The 18,642-nt window shown below is 42.4% G+C and overlaps 1 protein-coding gene across 1 annotated transcript in view; it reads right to left on the bottom strand.

The window, feature by feature from the left end:
• Positions 1-18,642, bottom strand: part of plxnb3 (plexin B3) — a 183,392-nt gene that overhangs the window by 30,893 nt on the left and 133,857 nt on the right. The window contains exons 13-18 of the mRNA XM_062999217.1: positions 12,669-12,835; positions 12,401-12,552; positions 11,256-11,498; positions 8,883-9,059; positions 8,510-8,654; positions 3,989-4,225 (exon numbers count right to left, since the gene is read on the bottom strand). Coding sequence (XP_062855287.1) covers positions 3,989-4,225; positions 8,510-8,654; positions 8,883-9,059; positions 11,256-11,498; positions 12,401-12,552; positions 12,669-12,835 — 1,121 coding nt within the window. The remainder of the gene's footprint in view (positions 1-3,988; positions 4,226-8,509; positions 8,655-8,882; positions 9,060-11,255; positions 11,499-12,400; positions 12,553-12,668; positions 12,836-18,642) is intronic.

Genomic DNA, 18,642 nt, shown 5'->3' with positions numbered 1-18,642 from the left:
AACAGCAAGAAGGTCCTGGGTTTGATTCCAAGGTGGAACAATCCAGGCCCTTTCTGTTTAAAGTTTGCATGTTCTCCCCGTGTCTGTGTGGGTTTTACTCCGGGAGCTCCGGTTGCCTCCCACAGTCCAAAACATGCAAGTGAGGTGAATTGAAGACTGTGTTTGATATTAAAAGACTTGTTAACTGATGAATCTTGTGTAACCAGTAATTACCTTTCCTGTCATGAATGTAACCAAAGTGTGTAAAACATGATGTTAAAATTCTAATATCCTAATTAAATAAACAAAGGGCATTATAGTTAAAAATCCTCTTTTTCTGTATTAACTAAGCAGTTGAGAATGTCAATGTTTTGCTAAATTTTCTCGAGTAGGGTCTGACTCCAGATCTAATCTGTAAGGTTCACGGCAGTCTGGGACTGGGGATGGAAAAGATGCACACGAAAGTTGACTTGTGCACTTCTCCTTGTGAGTGATGCCTATGTCAAATAATTTGTATTGGTTTGAGTTTGTTTTTTTGGGCTTATTTTTATTTGTGTCAGGGCGGCACGGTGGCTTAGTGGGTAGCACTGTCGCCTCACAGCAAAAAGGTCCTGGGTTCGATCCCCAGGCGGGGCGGTCCGGGTCCTTACTGTGCGGAGTTTGCATGTTCTCCCTGTGTTTGCGTGGGTTTCCCCAGGGAGCTCTGGTTTCCTCCCACAGTCCAAAAACATGCAGTCAGGTTAATTGGAGACACTGAATTGCCCTATAAGTGAATGGGTGTGTATGTGTGTCTGTGCCCTGCAGTGGACTGGTGTCCCGTCCATGGTGGTACTGTGTGCCTTGCGCCCATTGAAAAGCTAGGATAGGCTCCAACCAGTGGCGGCTGCTGGTCTTTTAAAGAGGCTAGAGCTAGAGCTCATTGTCGGCTTACATTAAAAAAATTTGTCAATTTATTTATACATAAGTTCTGTCCTTTTCAAGAAAATGGCCTGAAATGGGTTACAGTTTGTCTTTCGACTTCACTCGCAAAATCTGCGATGGGACTGAAGCTCCCAGTGATAGCTGTCAATCAAAACGGGATCCAGCCTTTCGACTGATCCTCCAATCATCTTGCAGAAGCTCAGCGTCCAGACCCGCCCACAGCTCCATTCACCCCCAGAGACGCTCAGCGTCCGGGGGCGGGACAAAATCGTGGCATTTATCCAATGGCCGGCGAGTTTCGAAACAATGAAAAAAAAACCTCCATGCAGTCCCATAGAAGTGAAGAGACGCTCAGCTTCTGCGGGCAAATGCATTGACTCTAAGTGAATGTATGAGAAGTTCGAGTCAGTGATTTGTGATAAGTAGCTGATTCTGAACGAACTCGTCTTCGAGATGAACGTGTTCTAACGCATTTGTAGTCAATGAAATGTTAACACAACTGTACATATCTGACCATTTAATTTTTGACATTTTAGGGGAAGCTGAGCTTCCCTTGCAGTCTTAGAGAAATCACCACTGGCTCCAACACCCCCCACCCCCCACCCCCGCGACCTTAAATGGATAAGCAGATAAGAAAATGAATGAATGTTAACATGTCTCCTGTCTTGCTAATTATTATAAATGCACTCACAGACATCTCACACATCTCATTTTAAATCAGGGAAAGTGTAATTCAAATTGTGCTCTTACTCTGTGATGCACTACTCATCCGTACTACAGAAATACAAGACCTGATATCAAATCCTTTACTAACTGAAATAAAGGTGCAGAGAAAATCTAAATTCTAGTTCTGTAGAGAAATGTGGTTCAAACTAAACACAAGGCTGCTAATCACGCTAATGCTGAATGCTTGTTACACATTTTACTAACAAAACAATGTTATTCACATTCTGCATAGTGGATTCATACAGTCATTAGCAAACCTTTTTTTGTTAAAGCGTACAGTTAAAAAATCAATAACTTATTTGCATGACACCATTCCAATGTTGTTTCCGTCCCCACATGTAAGGTGAGTCACAAATTGCTGTGAGCCTCACAGATCCAGAGTATTGATTTTTCAGTTTATGTGCATTCAATTAATGGGTGTTATTTTCACCTGAAAGTGTTTTTTTAGCTCAAAGCGGCTTTTGTTATGCAAAGCATTCTTGTGGGTGGAAAAAACAGCATGCAAAATGTATACTGTTGAATGATTCATTCATCAGCACAGAAACCCATCAGTAAGTCATTTGGATAAAATTGTATTGAAATAATTGACAAATTTTATAAAGACAAAAATAAAGGTGATTGTTGAAGATTAAATGGCAAGGGTCAGTGGATCTTTTTGTTTGACTGTTTGTTTATTAGGATTTTATTGTCATGTTTTACACTTTGGTTACATTCATGACAGGAACGGTAGCCACTCATTACACAAGGTTCATCAGTTCACACAAGATTATATCGAACACAGTCATGGACAATTTAGTATCTCCAATTCACCTCACTTGCATGTCCTTGGACAGTGGGAGCAAACCGGAGCTCCCGGAGGAAACCCACACAGACACGGGAAGAACATGCAAACTCAACACAGAAAGGACCTGGACCGCCTGGGGATCGAACCCAGGACCTTCTTGCTGTAAGGCGACAGTGCTACCCACTTAGCCACCGTGCTGCCCCAGTGGATCTTTTTAACTGGTGCTGGAACTGGACGTAGTTGTTACAGAATAGTCCACATGAATTTTAATGCAAGCTGAAAAAAGTCTACAGACTATTTATATTCAGAATATTGATAAATGCAGATCTAAAGCTTAAGTCTTCTTCTTCTTCTTCCTCAGGCTTTGTCCCGTTCGGTTGCGGGGTCGGCTCTCGGCGGATCATGATTCGCATTGATTTGGCACAGTTTTTACGCCGGATGCCCTTCCTGACACAACCCTCCCTATTTTATCCGGGCTTGGTACCGGCTTTACAATGCACTGGTTTGTGCATCTAGCGGCTAGGTATCTATAGGACAATTCAGTGGTGGCATGTTTTTGGACTGTGGGAGGAAACCGGAGCACCCGGAGGAAACCCATGCGGACACGCAAAGAAAGGACCCGGACCGCCCCACCTGGGGATCGAACCCAGGACCTTCTTGCTATGAGGAGACAGTGCTACCCACTAAGCCACCGTACCGTCCAGATCTAAAGCTTAAGTCACACAAAATAAATACGTTGACACCAGTGGGGGTTACAGTGTGTGCTACCCCCAACACCAGTGTTATGACGATTTTGTCTATGCAGTTCTACACTGTGGTTGCAGCTGGTAGTGTAGGTGCTACACTGTTCCAGGGTACTGGGTTGAAACCTCAGCTCCGGTTTTTACCTTCCAAAAACATACGGGAGGTGGACTGGCTACTCTAACCTGTTCCTAGTCATGAGTGAGTAAGTGAAGGGACTAAGATTGAAGTGCCATGCAAAGGACTGGCACCCCTGTCTTGTGGCCATTGTTGAATAAATGAATGACTGAATGAATGAATAAAAGAAACTTTCAACCCAAATGTATATTGTGAGCTGAAGTGAGAGTAAATGAGTGGTCATGGTGAACACACTATTGTTTATTTATTAGGATTTTAACGTCCTGTTTAACACACATTCATGACAGAAACAGTAGTTACTGGTTACACAAGATTCATCAGTTCAGGTCTTTAATGTCAAACACAATGTCATGGACAATTTTGTATCTCCAATTCACCTTACTGCATGTCTTTGGACTGTGGGAGGAAACCGGAGCTCCTAGAGGAAACCCATGCAGACACAGGGAGAAGGACCTGGAGGAATCGAACCCAGGACCTTCTTGCTGTGAGGCGACAGTGCTACCCACTGAGCCACTGAGGCGCCCCAAACACACTACTGAGGTTAGTCTCCAGTCAAGGGAGGATCATGTACAGTACCTCCACCAAATCCTGTGAGTATTTAAATTCACATAGTATGCCCTACACAAAGTATTAATGTATTAATGCATATACATAAATTCTGGTCTGGTTTAAATAAAAAAATAAAAAAACTTGTTTTACCTCCACAGCGAGGACTCCTCCAGGTTTGAAGCGAATGGGAGCGGCTGGGTCCTCACGGTTCAGTCTGAGCAACATTGGGTTAGGATGGTATGTAAACACTGTGCCCTTGATACTCTCAAAGTCCAAATGCACGTTGTCCATCTCGAACCAAACTCTCACAACACGGGAGTCCTGCGGCACTGGGGGACTCAAACAGCTCATCTTCTCTGAGCTAACTTTAACACAGAGCTCTTTTCTCTGTGAGGCAGAAATAAAGAAAAAGATTTAAACAGAGGCAGATCAAACAAGAGAGAGAATATGAAATGGTATAGAAGGAAGAAAAAACTAAGAAAAAGTGAAAAAGGAGAAATAGAGGGTGCTATTCTCTAGTTTTGATCAGTCAAAAACAGTTAGTCATGGTTTTGCTTTTACAATGCAGCTTATAACTACATAGCTGATTAATGCTGTCAGTTTAAAATTGCATTTTAATGTAAATCCAACAACTGAGGCTTGATTTGAACTGAAAGTGAAGTAACATTGAGATTAATTCTCTCAGTGTGCAGCACCAGCTAAATATTTAAACACATTCAGGAAAAGTGCTGCTTTTCTACTCCAAACAGAACAAACGTCTTTAATGCACTTATTTTAATTAATAAATTATTAAACTATTACACATTCAAATCATAACCAGAAGCTGTTTAGTGTCCGTACAGAGTCTGACTGATTGTTAACCACTGCACATGTGGATGCGTATATAATATACACTAAATTGCCAAAAGTATTCGCTCGTCTACCTTCACACGCATATGAACTTGGGTGACATCCCATCCTTAATCCATAGGGTTTAATATGATGTTGACCCACCACACTGACGTTGGACGAAAAGGCCTGGCTCGCAGTCTCCGCTCTAATTCATCCCAAAGGTATTCTATCAGGTTGAGGTCAGGACTCTGTTCAGGCCAGTCAAGTTCTTCCACACCAAACTCGCTCATCCATGTCTTTATGGACCTTGCTTTGTGCACTGGTGCGCAGTCATGTTGGAACAGGAAGGGGCCATCCCCAAACTGTTCCCACAAAGTTTGGAGCATGAAATTGCCCAAAACCAATTGCCTTGGTATGCTGAAGCATTAAGAGTTCCTTTCACTGGAACTAAGGGGCCGAGCCCAAACTTTACACTCGGCACAATGCAGCCAGACAAGTACCGTTCTCCTGGCAACCGCCAAACCCAGACTCATCCATCAGATTGTCAGACGGAGAAGCGTGATTCGTCACTCCAGAGAACACGTCTCCACTGCTCTAGAGTCCAGTGGCGGCGTGCTTTACACCACTGCATCCAACGCTTTGCATCGCGCTTGGTGATGTAAGGCTTGGATGCAGCTGCTCGGCCATGGAAACCCATTCCATGAAGCTCTCTACACACTGTTCTTGAGCTAATCTGAAGGCCACATGAAGTTTGGAAGTCTGTAGTGATTGACTCTACAGAAAGTTGGCGACATCTGCGCACTATGCGCCTCAGCATCCGCTGACCCCGCTCTGTCATTTTACGTGGTCTACCACTTGGTGGCTGAGTTGCTGTCGTTCCCAATCGCTTCCACTTTGTTATAATACCACTGACAGTCGACTGTGGAATATTTTGTAGTGAGGAAATTTCATGACTGAACTTGTTGCACAGGTGGCATCCTATCACGGTACCACACTGGAATTCATTGAGCTCCTGAGAGCGACCCATTCTTTCACTAATGTTTGTAGAAGCAGTCTGCATGCCTAGGTGCTTGGTTTTATACACGTGGCCATGGAAGTGACTGGAACACCTGAATTCAATGATTAGGATGGGTGAGTGAATACTTTTGGCAATATAGTGTATATATTTTTTAGTGATGTGGATATTTTGCACCGTGCTTCGGTATAAAGCTGAAACTCTGCTAGTCGTCTTATAATAATGACACTAATAATAGCAGAATGAGCTTTAAAATACTGAGTGCATCTATATTGATTATGATTAGCATGTTTAGCTGCTTAGTAGTAGCATGTTTAGTGCTTGTACTGTACCATTCGAAATCTACATTTATGATGCTGAACTGGATCTGCTGATGGTGTTCACTATGTTTCACTGTTTTTCATCAAATAAAGTATGAAGATGTGTTGACATGCAGTATTTTAATGGAATGTTATAAGCTTGTTTGTTGAAAGGTTTGTTGAAGGAAAAAGGCAAAATTTGCATCCCAAATTCAGGCCCCTTGACTTTTTGTGCACTGTGTGTTGTGGATTTGATTCTAAATCGATATAGTTGCCATTTTACCCATTAATCTACATTAAATCACCCATAATGTCAAAGTGAAAATATTCAGACCATTTTCTGTAGCACTTTAAATTGTGGTCAGAGGCATCCTGTTTGTTTTCACGATTGTTAAGTGTTATATAAGATGCAATATAAAACAATATATAAGGCTTCGGCTGTTCCCTAGACCACAGTGTCCTCGATAATTTTATAACAGAAGAAAAACCCTAAGCCATAAAGTTTGCAGTCCGGCAAAATTGGGCTTGCTTGCAAGAAAAGTCTTGGTCAGTGAGATAAGAAATGTATTGGGTGGACTATCTCTGTAGTAATTTATGAATTAAGCCTCTATGGCAGTGGCAAGACTGAAACCATTGTTGAGTAAAGGGCATGTGATAGTCTGTTTGGAGTTTGCATGTTAAACGACATGTCTGGCAACATGAGGGAAAAGATTCTCTGGTCTGATGAGATGAAAACAGAACTCTGGACTGAACAGTGAGTACTATGTCTGGTGAAAAACTGCACTTCTCATGACCAGGCTACAAACAGCCCTATGGTGAAACACAGTGGTGGCCAAATATGCTTTGGAAGTTCTTTTCAGCAGGAGTGCCAGGAAGACCGGAAAGACGAGAACATCCTTGAATAAAACCTGCTCCTGTATATATGTAAACTTAGACCAGGGTGACCATTTATTTACCTTTCAACAGCCAAAACAACACTGCAGTGACGGCCAAACTTAAACCTTATCAAACATCTGTATAAACACCTAAAGATGGCTGTTCACATATAACCCATTTGGGATAAACTGCCCGAATCCAGATGGGCAAAGCTTGTAGAGACATATCCAGGAAGACTTGTTTTGGATTTTTCAGTTTTTTCAGTTAATCATTATGGGTGATTAAACTTTTCCTATCTTATGGCCAGCCCCGCTGACCCAGACCAAAATGTTGTTGCAATCTTTCACCTGGCACGGCGGGCCCGTGGGAACTCCCTACATATTTAGTTACATTTTACATTTACATTACATTTTTGACATTCAGCAGACACCTTTATCCCAACCGACTTACATTACAGTTACAGTACACAGTCTGAGCAACTGAGGGTTAAGGGCCTTGCTAAAGGGCCCAACAGCAGCAACCTGGCAGTGGTGGGGCTTGAACCAGCAACATTCTGATTACTAGTCCAGAACCTTTTTTTTTTATTTTATTTTTTATATTTTTCCCCTCTTTTTTCCCCCCAATTTTTATCCCCCAGTCTAGTCGTGTCCAATCACTCTGAATGTGTCCTCTATACTGATTTGACCCTTCACCACTGACTGAGGACGCCTGACATACGCCCCCTCCAGTACGCACAGTCAGTACAGACTGCATTTTTTACCTGCACGAGTCGAGTTCATATACTTGACAGGCACTGTGCACGGAGGGCCACACCCCCATCAGCATTATTCCTCAGCCCTGTGCAGGCACCATCAGTCAGTCAGCAGGGGCCGCAGTCGCACCAGTTATGAGGACCTATGATCCGACTTTCTTACCCCTAAGAACAACAGCCAATCGTTGTTCATACAGCCGCCCAGCCTAGTCGGAAAGGCAGAGCTGAGGTTCGATATGATGTATTCAAAACCCCAACTCTGGTGAGCTAGCGTACTTTACCGCTGCGCCACCTGAGCGGCTCTAGTCCAGGACCTTAACCACTAGGCTACAGCCTGCCCTGTCATTGTCAAATGTATATGCTAATGCTGCTGGCCCATACCGATAATGTCTATGAAAGTGTGTCATCCCTACTGCTATTTATAACTATGCATAGACAGGCTATTTATTGGGATAACTGTGAATAGGCGGGTATAAATGGCAATCATATCCATTCATTGTCAAATCAACAACACAATAAAGAGTGCAAGAAGTCCAGGGGTCTGAATACTTTCTGAATTCATTGTAAATATTTGTATAGACATGTATCAAACAATAAGCTGTCCAATATAATTCATAAATAATTAATCAAGTCAGACTGTCACTGCAAAAGAACTGTATTATGAACAACCTTGCATTTTGCCATCTTGATATTATATGAAGTCACGCTGTGAACTAAACAACATTGGCATGTCTATGTTGTATAGTAAAACAGCTCAGGTTTTGAGACAAGTATATGAGTGATTTGGCTATATTTAAGGTGAATGTTTAATGTGAATTGTTTAAAGCTTGAACTAATTAACAGACCAGTGGTTTATTTCCAACTATGAGAATTCCACTTATTAATGATGAGTGCTATACCGTGTCCACAGTGCTGTTGGGAACATTCCGGGCTGAGGTGCGGCTGTATCGGCGTCTCCTGACCGGTGTCTCATAGAAGATGGACATCAGCGGCTGCTGGACCACATCCAGGTTCTGTCCAATTACTGTTATGTTTCGCCCACCCCTACAAAAACACCAAAGTTGATGAATCATTTTGCAATTTAAATTTGTTATGTAACTACACTTGATATTGTTGTGCTGAATTTATTCAACATACAGGGTTAAAGCTAATAAAGATGATGCTCTAACTAGAGCCCAGGATCATCAACCTGAGAGTGCTGACTCTTTCTTTATGTCAATCTGCTTTTATTTTTTGCAGTGGTTCTATAGCATTCTCTGAACAAAAGCTCACCCATAGAAGCTCTCAGCAGGATTCGCGTCAGTGATAACCGGATCCTCCAGATAATGAAAGAAGTCGTTACCCACAGTCCTTACTGCTTTTCCAAACTGCACTCTGACAGGCATTTTTGCAGTTTCGTTTGAATGGCTGGTGCGGCACACCAACTGTGTGTCACTCACTCCTTCCACACTGCAAAATACAAAGAAACTGTGTTTGCATCTCAGCAGTATGTAAACATTCAATCTTGTAGTTAGTTCTGTGTATTTGGACCAGGAGCAGAAAATTGTCATTCACACATAGTGCTTTTTCACACAGTTTACCAGGTGCACGCTTTCACATGTATAGCAATGAATAGCAAATAGCCTCACACAACAGATTTGGAATTTACATTGCAGTCAGTGTACTTTGTTTGTCAGTTGGATCTTCTTTCTACTAATAGTGTTCCGTTTCTTCATTTGTAGTAACATTTACAGTTTATTCCACAAAACATAGTAACTACAGGTGGCCAACCGCTCTTTAATTTCTGTTGATATTTTTTTTTGTTTGGGATTGGTTTTATAAAGGGTGGGGTAGGTGGTTATTACCAGAGTATTTCTCTGTATGTTTTTTTTTTGCATCCCCCCCAATTGTCCTCCCAATCCAGTTGTATCCACTTACCTTATTGCATTACGCGTCCTCTCTACTGATGTTGATCTCCACCCTGATTGAGGACAGCCATGACTAGCTAACAGTAGCCGACCTTGTGGATCAGCTTTGTGTATGAAGAGCCACACCCTGATCTTCATTATCCCTCGACTCTGTGCAGGTGTCATCAATCAGCCAGAAGAGGTCGTAACTGCATCAGTTATGAGGTCCTCTCTGGCACTCTCCCTTGAACAACAGCCAATCGTTGTTCATGTAGGCGTCCAGCCTGCTGGATGGCAGAGCTGAGATTCGAACCGTTGAGTTCGAAATGTCAGCTCTGGTGTGCTAGCGTGTTTTACTGCTGCACCACCTGAGTGCCTTCTGTGTTTTTAATCCAGACATCAGAACTGGACATTGTAGCAATGGAAGAAGGTCAAAAAAATCCTGTTTTTTCCAAGATCATGTGGCTGGTCAGGCATCCTTGCATTGTTTAAGAGTTGGCAACCTGATTCGTTGTAGGACGATCCATCTTGCAACATACAGAAGTTGAAGGACCTGCTGACAATGTCCTGGTACCAGTCACTATAGATTGGTTCTAATAATTTAGTTCATCAGTGTTTTAGTGAAGATTTCCTTAGATAAGTGCATTTGTTCATCCACTAATACATCTCAAGGTGTAAAAACTGCTGTAGCATAATTGTACACACATGACACCTTTATTAGGTACACTTATCTGGTAGTACAATCCCAACAACACTGCTGCACCTTATACATTCATACCAGAACACTCACACACTACCATGCTATTACCATGTTAGTTTCACTGCACTAGTGACAATGTTCAAGCACCCAAACATCATCTGATCAGTGGGGCTCCCATAGGGGTCTTTTTTGAGTTACAAATGGGGTACCCATTATACCCACAAAATTCAGCTGTATGTTAGGTGTAGCATCTAAAATAATAAATGAATTTGTACCTAATAAAATGCTCAGTGAGGGTACATGATGTCTCATTGTGTTAGCTGTCTCTTATTTTCAATAAAGTTCTTTATATAATTTAAAATCTTAATGTTTTACCACAGCTTTATCCTATTCAGGGTCGCAGTGGGTACAATTCACTGGGCAAAAAGTTGGAAACACCCTGGACAGGTTGCCAGTCAATAACAGGGCAAACACACACACTTATAACTAGGGCAATTAGTAGCTCCAATTAACCTGACTGTGTGTATTTGGATTATGAGAGAAAACCAGAGCTCCTGGAGGAAACCCACATGGACACTGGGAGGACATGCAAAAAGGACCCGGACCGCTCCACCTGGGAATCGAACCTAGGACTTTCTTGCTGAGAGGTGACAGTGCTACCGACCAAGCCACCTTGCCGCCCTATTCAATTTCATGTTATTTAAGTATGCGGGTAATTTTAAGAAAATATTTACAACATAAAAGTCAGTTTGAATCAATAGAATGTGTGTGTGTTTATGTACAGTATTTTCAAGTATTTAGTGTCCTCCTACTATCTCATCATGGACCATTAGAATAAGGTCCATAATTTCCTTTTCAACTTGGAAACTGTACTCTGTCTTTACAAAGGAAACGGCTGTGTCAGCATAACTGGCATTTTGTCTCTGAGGTGCATTCACACATTCACACCTTGTAGAGTGCCCATGAATTGCATGTGTGAAAACTTTCATCGCTTTAACTTCAGGTCCATACATTTCACACTTCATTTTAATGACTTGATTTTCAGCTGGCAATACTCACATGTGACAAGGCTGGGTGCCCACAAATGCCTGTAGGTCAGTGGCCTGTCCAGTGAGAAGACGAGAGCCGTACACAGTGAGCCTGGTACCACCGGCCATAGGGCCTTTACTGGGTATGATATGCCTTAGCTCTGGGTTCTGGTAAGTGAAGGTCTGCTGGGAAAGGCCTTCCTTTGAGCTGCCCACAGTCACCACTATAGGTCCTGCGGTTACATGTGCAGAGGGCTGGAGCTCACACATGATCCTAAAACACAAGCAAATACATACAGATGTTATATAATAATAATATTCCTTCCTATTTTCCTGGCTTGAGACCAGCACCGAAAGTGCACTGACAACTTGCTGGTGAGATTTGAACCCAGGGTTCCCAAATCTCAATGGTAACGAGATAGAGGACTTTACCGCTGTGCCACTCACATATACAGTGAAACCTCGATTTAACGGACCTCCATTAATGAATTTCGGATTTAATGGACAAATTCTGAAAAACCAAATGTACGCTCTGATTGTTAAAAATTCCAGCGAGAAGCGTATCAAGACCAGTAGTTCAGTAATTGTCTGCTGGTCGGTGCACGTCTCTCTGTTTACATGACTAATAGGCTTTTTTTGTCAGACGATGCTTTGTTCTTGCCCTTTTCTGTGTTTTATGCTTAGGTATGCACCAGTACTACTCCAGTAGCCACCATCAGTGCTCATAAAAGATACTCTGAGTCCCCACTATACAATCATGTAAAAAAAAAAAAAAAAACCTCACAAGGTAAATGAAATTTCTCCTTTAAGTACAGTACACCAATTTTAATATTTATTTACAAATTTTACATTACATATTTACATATCTATTTACGTTTTTCATGTTTAAGTGCATGTTTAGCACTTTTGTGGACCTTTTTGTGCTGTGTTTTCATATATTTTCACAACCACTAGGAAAAAACCTTGCTGTTTCGAACAATCGCATTTTACAGACTAGTGCTTCCACCTTTTGGTCTGTTAAATCGAGGTTCCACTGTATATATGTCAGCTTCCTTTTTGCAGCACCCCCTTCCCCCATTATTTATTTGTTTATTTAGAAAAACAAAAACGAGTAGAACTGTGGAGGAAATGGGGAGACGGGTGGAGGTATTCATGAAGAAAAAGAAGAAGTCATACTGCGTTGATATGCGGTAGGCACTGCGTAGAGGTTTGCAGGGAACTTCAGCCACTGTGACTCCATCCTGGATGTCCTGAAAGCGCTGACCCAGGTTAGAGCCCAAAATAGTGACCATAATCCCCCCTTCCAATGGGCCCGTTAGTGGCCACACCTGAACACAACACAAGTAGATTAGTGCACATGCACAAATATCAACTATTAACATTGTGTGTGTGTGTGTGTGTGTGTGTGTGTGTGTGTGTGTGTGTGTGTGTGTGTGTGTTGCACCTCAGTAATTAGTGGTGGAGGACAGGATTCTGTAGTAGGACTGGAGCAGGACTGGTTAAACACACAGCTTGGAGTTTCTCCTCCACACCACACACAGCCGTATTGCTCCGGCACAGCACGGCACTGACTGCAGTCTGACTGACCCACTGAGCAGTTGTACAGTTGCACTGTGTATTCACACACACACACACACATTGCATGAGTGGCAGTGTTCAAAGTTTAGTAATAAGACAGTGATGCTGTTGAACAGAAACACCTACAGGTTTTAGGTCAGCCTAAGGTTTGTGTGTAAAGATAATTTATAAAACGGATAGTTCCGATCCTAAAATCTGATTGGCTGAGCCGCGTTCGAAGCCGTTGTAAAATCCCCGATAAACGCACACCTAGGACCACCTCACATCATTCCATATTAATACGCCACTGAATAGAGAAAGTTAATGTTATTTTCGCCCTCACGTTGCCTAGCAACACTGTTAATCGGATTACCTTGCGTCGCGGAAGAATGCTTTATTGTAAGTTTATACACAATAAATACATTTATGATTAAACATTGTTGTATTTATTATATTTTATGTTGACCGGCGTTTTATAAAAGCAATAAGCCACTCGAGACCGTACGTTACTGTTACGATTTTAGCACGGGGAAAGAAGTTTTAGGCACTCCGCTTCGCGTCGTGCCAAAAACGTCATCCCCGTGCTAAAATCACAGTAACGTACGGCCTCTCGTGGCTTATTGCTTTAACAACAGACAAGACAATTTTAGAGATCAGGTAAAGATGCTGCAGTGTGCATGGTTTACATCTCTTCCATACATGTCACAAGCAAGCACATCGTTTTGCAAAGTTTGTAGTTTCTCAAACTATAGATAGTGATAGAATCTGGACCAATGGCTTTTTCAAAGAACAATTTAGTGATGTAACTGTTTTCCCATGTCACTTACACTATATTGCCAAAAGTATTCGATCATCTGCCTTCACATGCATATGAACTTGAGTGACATCTCATTCTTAATCCATAGGGTTTAATATGATGTTGGCCCAATATGATGTTGGCCCACCCTTTGTAGCTATAACAGCTTCAACTCTTCTGGGAAGGCTTTCCACAAGGTTTAGGAGTGTGTTTATGGGAATTTTTGACCATTCTTCCAGAGGACTCTGTGCAGGCCAGTCAAGTTCTTCCACACCAAACTCGCTCATCCGTGTCTTTATGGACCTTGCTTTGTGCACTGGTGCGCAGTCTTGTTGGAACAGGAAGGGGCCATCCCCAAACTGTTCCCACAAAGTTGGGAGCATGAAATTGTCCAAAATCTCTTGGTATGCTGAAGCATTAAGAGTTCCTTTCACTGGAACTAAGGGGCCGAGCCCAACTCCTGAAAAACAACCCCACACCATAATCCGCCCTCCACCAAACTTTACACTTGGCACAATGCAGTCAGACAAGTACCGTTCTCCTGGCAACCGCCAAACCCAGACTCGTCCATCGGATTGCCAGACGGAGAAGCGTGATTCGTCACTCCAGAGAACACGTCTCCACTGCTCTAGAGTCCAGTGGCGGCGTGCTTTACACCACTGCATCCGACGCTTTGCATTGCTCTTGATGATGTAGGGCTTGGATGCAGCTGCTCTGCCATGGAAACTCATTCCTATGCACTGTTCTTGAGCTAATCTGAAGGCCACATGAAGTTTGGCGGTCTGTTGCGATTGAAAGTTGGTGACCTCTGCGCACTATGTGCCTCAGCATCCGCTGACCCCGCTCTGTCATTTTACGTGGCCTACCACTTCATGGCTGAGTTCCTGTCGTTCCTAATCACTTCCACTTTGTTATAATACCACTGACAGTTGACTGTGGAATATTTAGTAGTGAGGAAATTTCACAACTGGACTTGTTGCACAGGTGGCATCATATCATGGTACCACGCTGGAATTCACTGAGCTCCTGAGAGCGACCCATTCTTTCATAAATGTTTGTAGAAGCAGTCTGCATGCCAGGTGCTTGGTTTTATACACATGTGGCCATGGAAGTGATTGATACACCTGAATTCAATGATTTGGACGGGTGAATACTTTTGGCAATATAGTGTATGTTTATTAATAGGCTGATGTGGAACCTCTGCTATACAGAACACTAAGCTTTACCTTTTGAATTGTGATCATATCTAATGCAAAGCTTTGTTGAGAGTGAATTTTTTGTTTCCTTGGATTTCCCCCTCTGCATCTCACAATCTAGTCATTTCCTATTCCTCACTGTGAACCCGTTGCCGCTTGCACAACCCCCAATCTGATCAAAGACAGCTGGATCACCACACGCTCACTACGACTCATGTCCAGTCTGCAGCTGATTCTTATCAACTGTCAGTGCTGGGTTCCCACGCAGAGCCGTATCGTGTACAAAGAGCCACGCCAGGTTTTATGCTTTTTTCAAATCTTAAAATGACCAAATATGGCCGCTCAGGCGGCACAGCTGTAAAATACGCTAGCACACCAGAGCTGGGATTTCGAATACATCATATTGGCTGGGCGGCTACATGAACAACATTTGGCTGTTGTTCATCCAGGGAAGATAGCCGGATAGGGACCCCATAACCGATGCAATTATGACCTCTGCTGGCTGATTGATGGAGTCTGCACAGGGTAGAGGAATAATGTTGATCAGGGTGTGGCTCTCTGTGCACAAGGCTGATCGGCATATGAACTCGCCTCGTGCAGGTGAAAAGATGCAGTCGGCTACTGCTCACGTGTCGGAGGGGGCGTGTGTCAGAATGCTCTTTTATATCGGGGCGGGGGTCAGCACCAGTAGAGAGGAATCATGACACAATTGGGTAAAAATTGGACGCGCTAAAAATCGGGAGAAAAAGGGAGAAAATGCATTAAAAAAGATTTACCAAGTACACCAAGACATCTCACCCAGCGCTCAAAGTGAATGCCATTCTACATTTAACTCTTTGGTGTATCGCTGCTGGTACTCTTTCTTGCCCTCACTCTGTCAGGTTCTGGGTGATTCATAATGACTAAATATAAACTGTATTACCCAGGGGCCACAATGTGTCGCTCACCTGTTCCCATTCTCTCGACAAGTCTAGTGTAAGACGAGTAATGTTACTGCCAGTTGTAGTAACACTGATGTGAATAAGGGGAGTATTAGCACTTTTTTCCTTCTTAAAGCACACTGATCAGCCATAACATTAAAACCACCTCCTTGTTTCAACACACATTGTCCATTTTATCAGCTCCACTTACCATATAGAAGCACTTTGTAGTTCTACAATTACTGACAGTAGTCCATCTGTTTCTCTGCATGCTTTATTAGCCCCCTTTCATGCTGTTCTTCAATGGTCAGGACCCCCACAGGACCACTACAGAGCAGGTATTATTTGGGTGGTGGATCATTCTCAGCACTGCAGTGACACTGACATGGTGGTGGTGTGTTAGTGTGTGTTGTGCTGGTATAAGTGAATAAGATTCAGCAATGCCGATGGAGTTTTTAAACACCTCACTGTCACTGCTGGACTGAGAATAGTCCGCCAATAAAAATATATCCAGCCAACAGCACCCTGTGGGCAGCGTCCTGTGACCACCGATGAAGGTCTAGAAGATGACCAACTCAAACAGCAGCAACAGATGAGCGATCGTCTCTGACTTTACATCTACAAGGTGGACCAACTAGATAAGAGTGTCTAATAGAGTGGACAGTGAGTGGACACTGTGTTTAAAAACTCCAGCAGCGCTGCTGTGTCTGATCCACTTATACCAGCACAACACACACTAACACACCACCACCATGTCAGTGTCACTGCAGTGCTGAGAATGATCCACCACCTAAATAATACCTGCTCTGTGGTGGTCCTGTGGGGGTCCTGACCATTGAAGAACAGGGTGAAAGCAGGTTAAAAAGCATGCAGAAAAACAGATGGACTACAGTCAATAATTGTAGAACTACAAAGTGCTTCTATATGGTAAGTGGAGCTGATAAAATGGACAGTGAGTGTACTGTAGAAACAAGGAGGTGGTTTTAATATTATGGCTGATCTGTGATTTTGTGTGCATTTAATTTCTGCTATGTTACAAAACACAGATCCCAGTGGTGATGGGTTGGTGTAATAGACTGCTGTGCCACGTGAGCATTCCTGTTCTAAATAATTCATACCATTCTAAAATGCACCAGCATATAGTTGCAAACCACATAACACATGCTTTTTAATGCAGCACAATACGGTTACCATGTGACAAGGCTGGTTAACAACCGACGCTTCTTATATCTATTTTATGTTATAATAAGAAATAAATAAAATTGAAACACATTGAGTGCTTTTGTGTTCGTGTAACGAGTAATATATTGTATTGTTCTGTGTTTCACCCTGCTATATTGTATTCTGTATGGAACTGTATTTTAGCCCTGCAACTGACTTACTCAATGCACAAACACTGTTTATCTTGAACATCCATAGTCGTGTGGAAACATTACCAGTGTGGGGAAAACAGGGATGCATTTTAAACAGCACAATATTTCACTACTGCAGTAGAACAACATTAAGTGCAGAATTATGTGTAAGCTTTAGCAATAAAGGGAGTGCAGTAAGTAATGTATGTGTTTTAAATAAAACCTAGCCTGATTGATTCAAATCCAAGTTTAAGTAGTGTGTTTAGGAGCTGTAGAATATTCAAGATTTTCATTCAATTTTAAATCCTTAGGCTTTTAGACTGAATCTCAACACAAACCCTCAATAAGTGTTAATATTGTGTACATTGCATGTGCAAGGAAGAACTGAGAAATGTTGCTGCTGTGTGTTGCTAGAAAGGATTTTTGATCTTTGTAGGAAGCACTGAAGATAAACACTGATCAGCCATAACATTAAAACCACCTCCTTGTTTCTACACTCACTGTCCATTTTATCAGCTCCACTTACCATATAGAAGCACTTTGTAGTTCTACAATTACTGACTGTAGTCCATCTATTTCTCTACATGCCTTTTTTTAGCCTGCTTTCACCCTGTTCTTCACTGGTCCTAGACCTTCATCAGTGGTCACAGGACGCTGCCCACGGGGCACTGTTGGCTGGATATTTTTGGTTGGTGGACTATTCTCAGTCCAGCAGTGACAGTGAGGTGATTAAAAACTCCATCAGTGCTGCTGTGTCTGATCCACTCATACCAGCACAACACACACTAACACACCACCGCCATGTCAGTGTCACTGCAGTGCTGAGAACGATCCATCACCCAAATAATACCTACTCTGTTGTGGTCCTTGGAGAGTCCTGACCATTGAAGAACAGCATGAAAAAGGGGGCTAACAAAGCATGCAGAGAAACAGATGGACTACATTCAGTAATTGTAGAACTACATTGACAGTGAGTGTAGAAACAAGGAGGTGGTTTTAATGTTATGGCTGATCAGTGTATGACCAGCACTGTTTATTTAGTATAGTGTTAATCAAAGGGAATCAGTATAAGGAGTTGTAACTTCTGTGAAACTATCTGTATGTAATAAGATTTATTAAACCCATCTATATAGGTTTGTTCCTTACTAATGTTTTAAGGGCAAAACTCAATAAGCTAACAACGCTTGATAATGCTACTTTTAATAAATATGTTTATGTAGACTATTCTTTATTTCTGTATTGCTGTAAAAGGGTGGGTCGCACCTCACTACCAAAGAACAAGATAAAGACTTGCATTGCAGGAATGAAAAAGAACCCAAGTGCAGGATGCTTGATCAAGGTAGAACAATACTGTGGCTATAAAGCCACTAACAAAAAGGAATAAATGTAAATAAATAGGGTGGCCAAAATAATGGAAACAAAGTACCAAATGAAAGACTCAAAAAACATTTGCAGCCCAAAACAAAGAAAGTGGAGAGAACAGGGATAGTGCAGAACTGAGAACTGGTAGTCACAACATGACAGGAAGCTCTGGCTGTCTGTGATAACCCAGCTCTCGGAAAGTGGAAAAAAAGGGAATCCTAATGCAAGGGACGAA

The sequence above is a fragment of the Trichomycterus rosablanca genome, chromosome 7 (genome assembly GCF_030014385.1).
Source record: "Trichomycterus rosablanca isolate fTriRos1 chromosome 7, fTriRos1.hap1, whole genome shotgun sequence".
NCBI lineage: Eukaryota > Metazoa > Chordata > Actinopteri > Siluriformes > Trichomycteridae > Trichomycterus > Trichomycterus rosablanca.
This window is presented reverse-complemented; position numbering and strand designations above follow the sequence as displayed.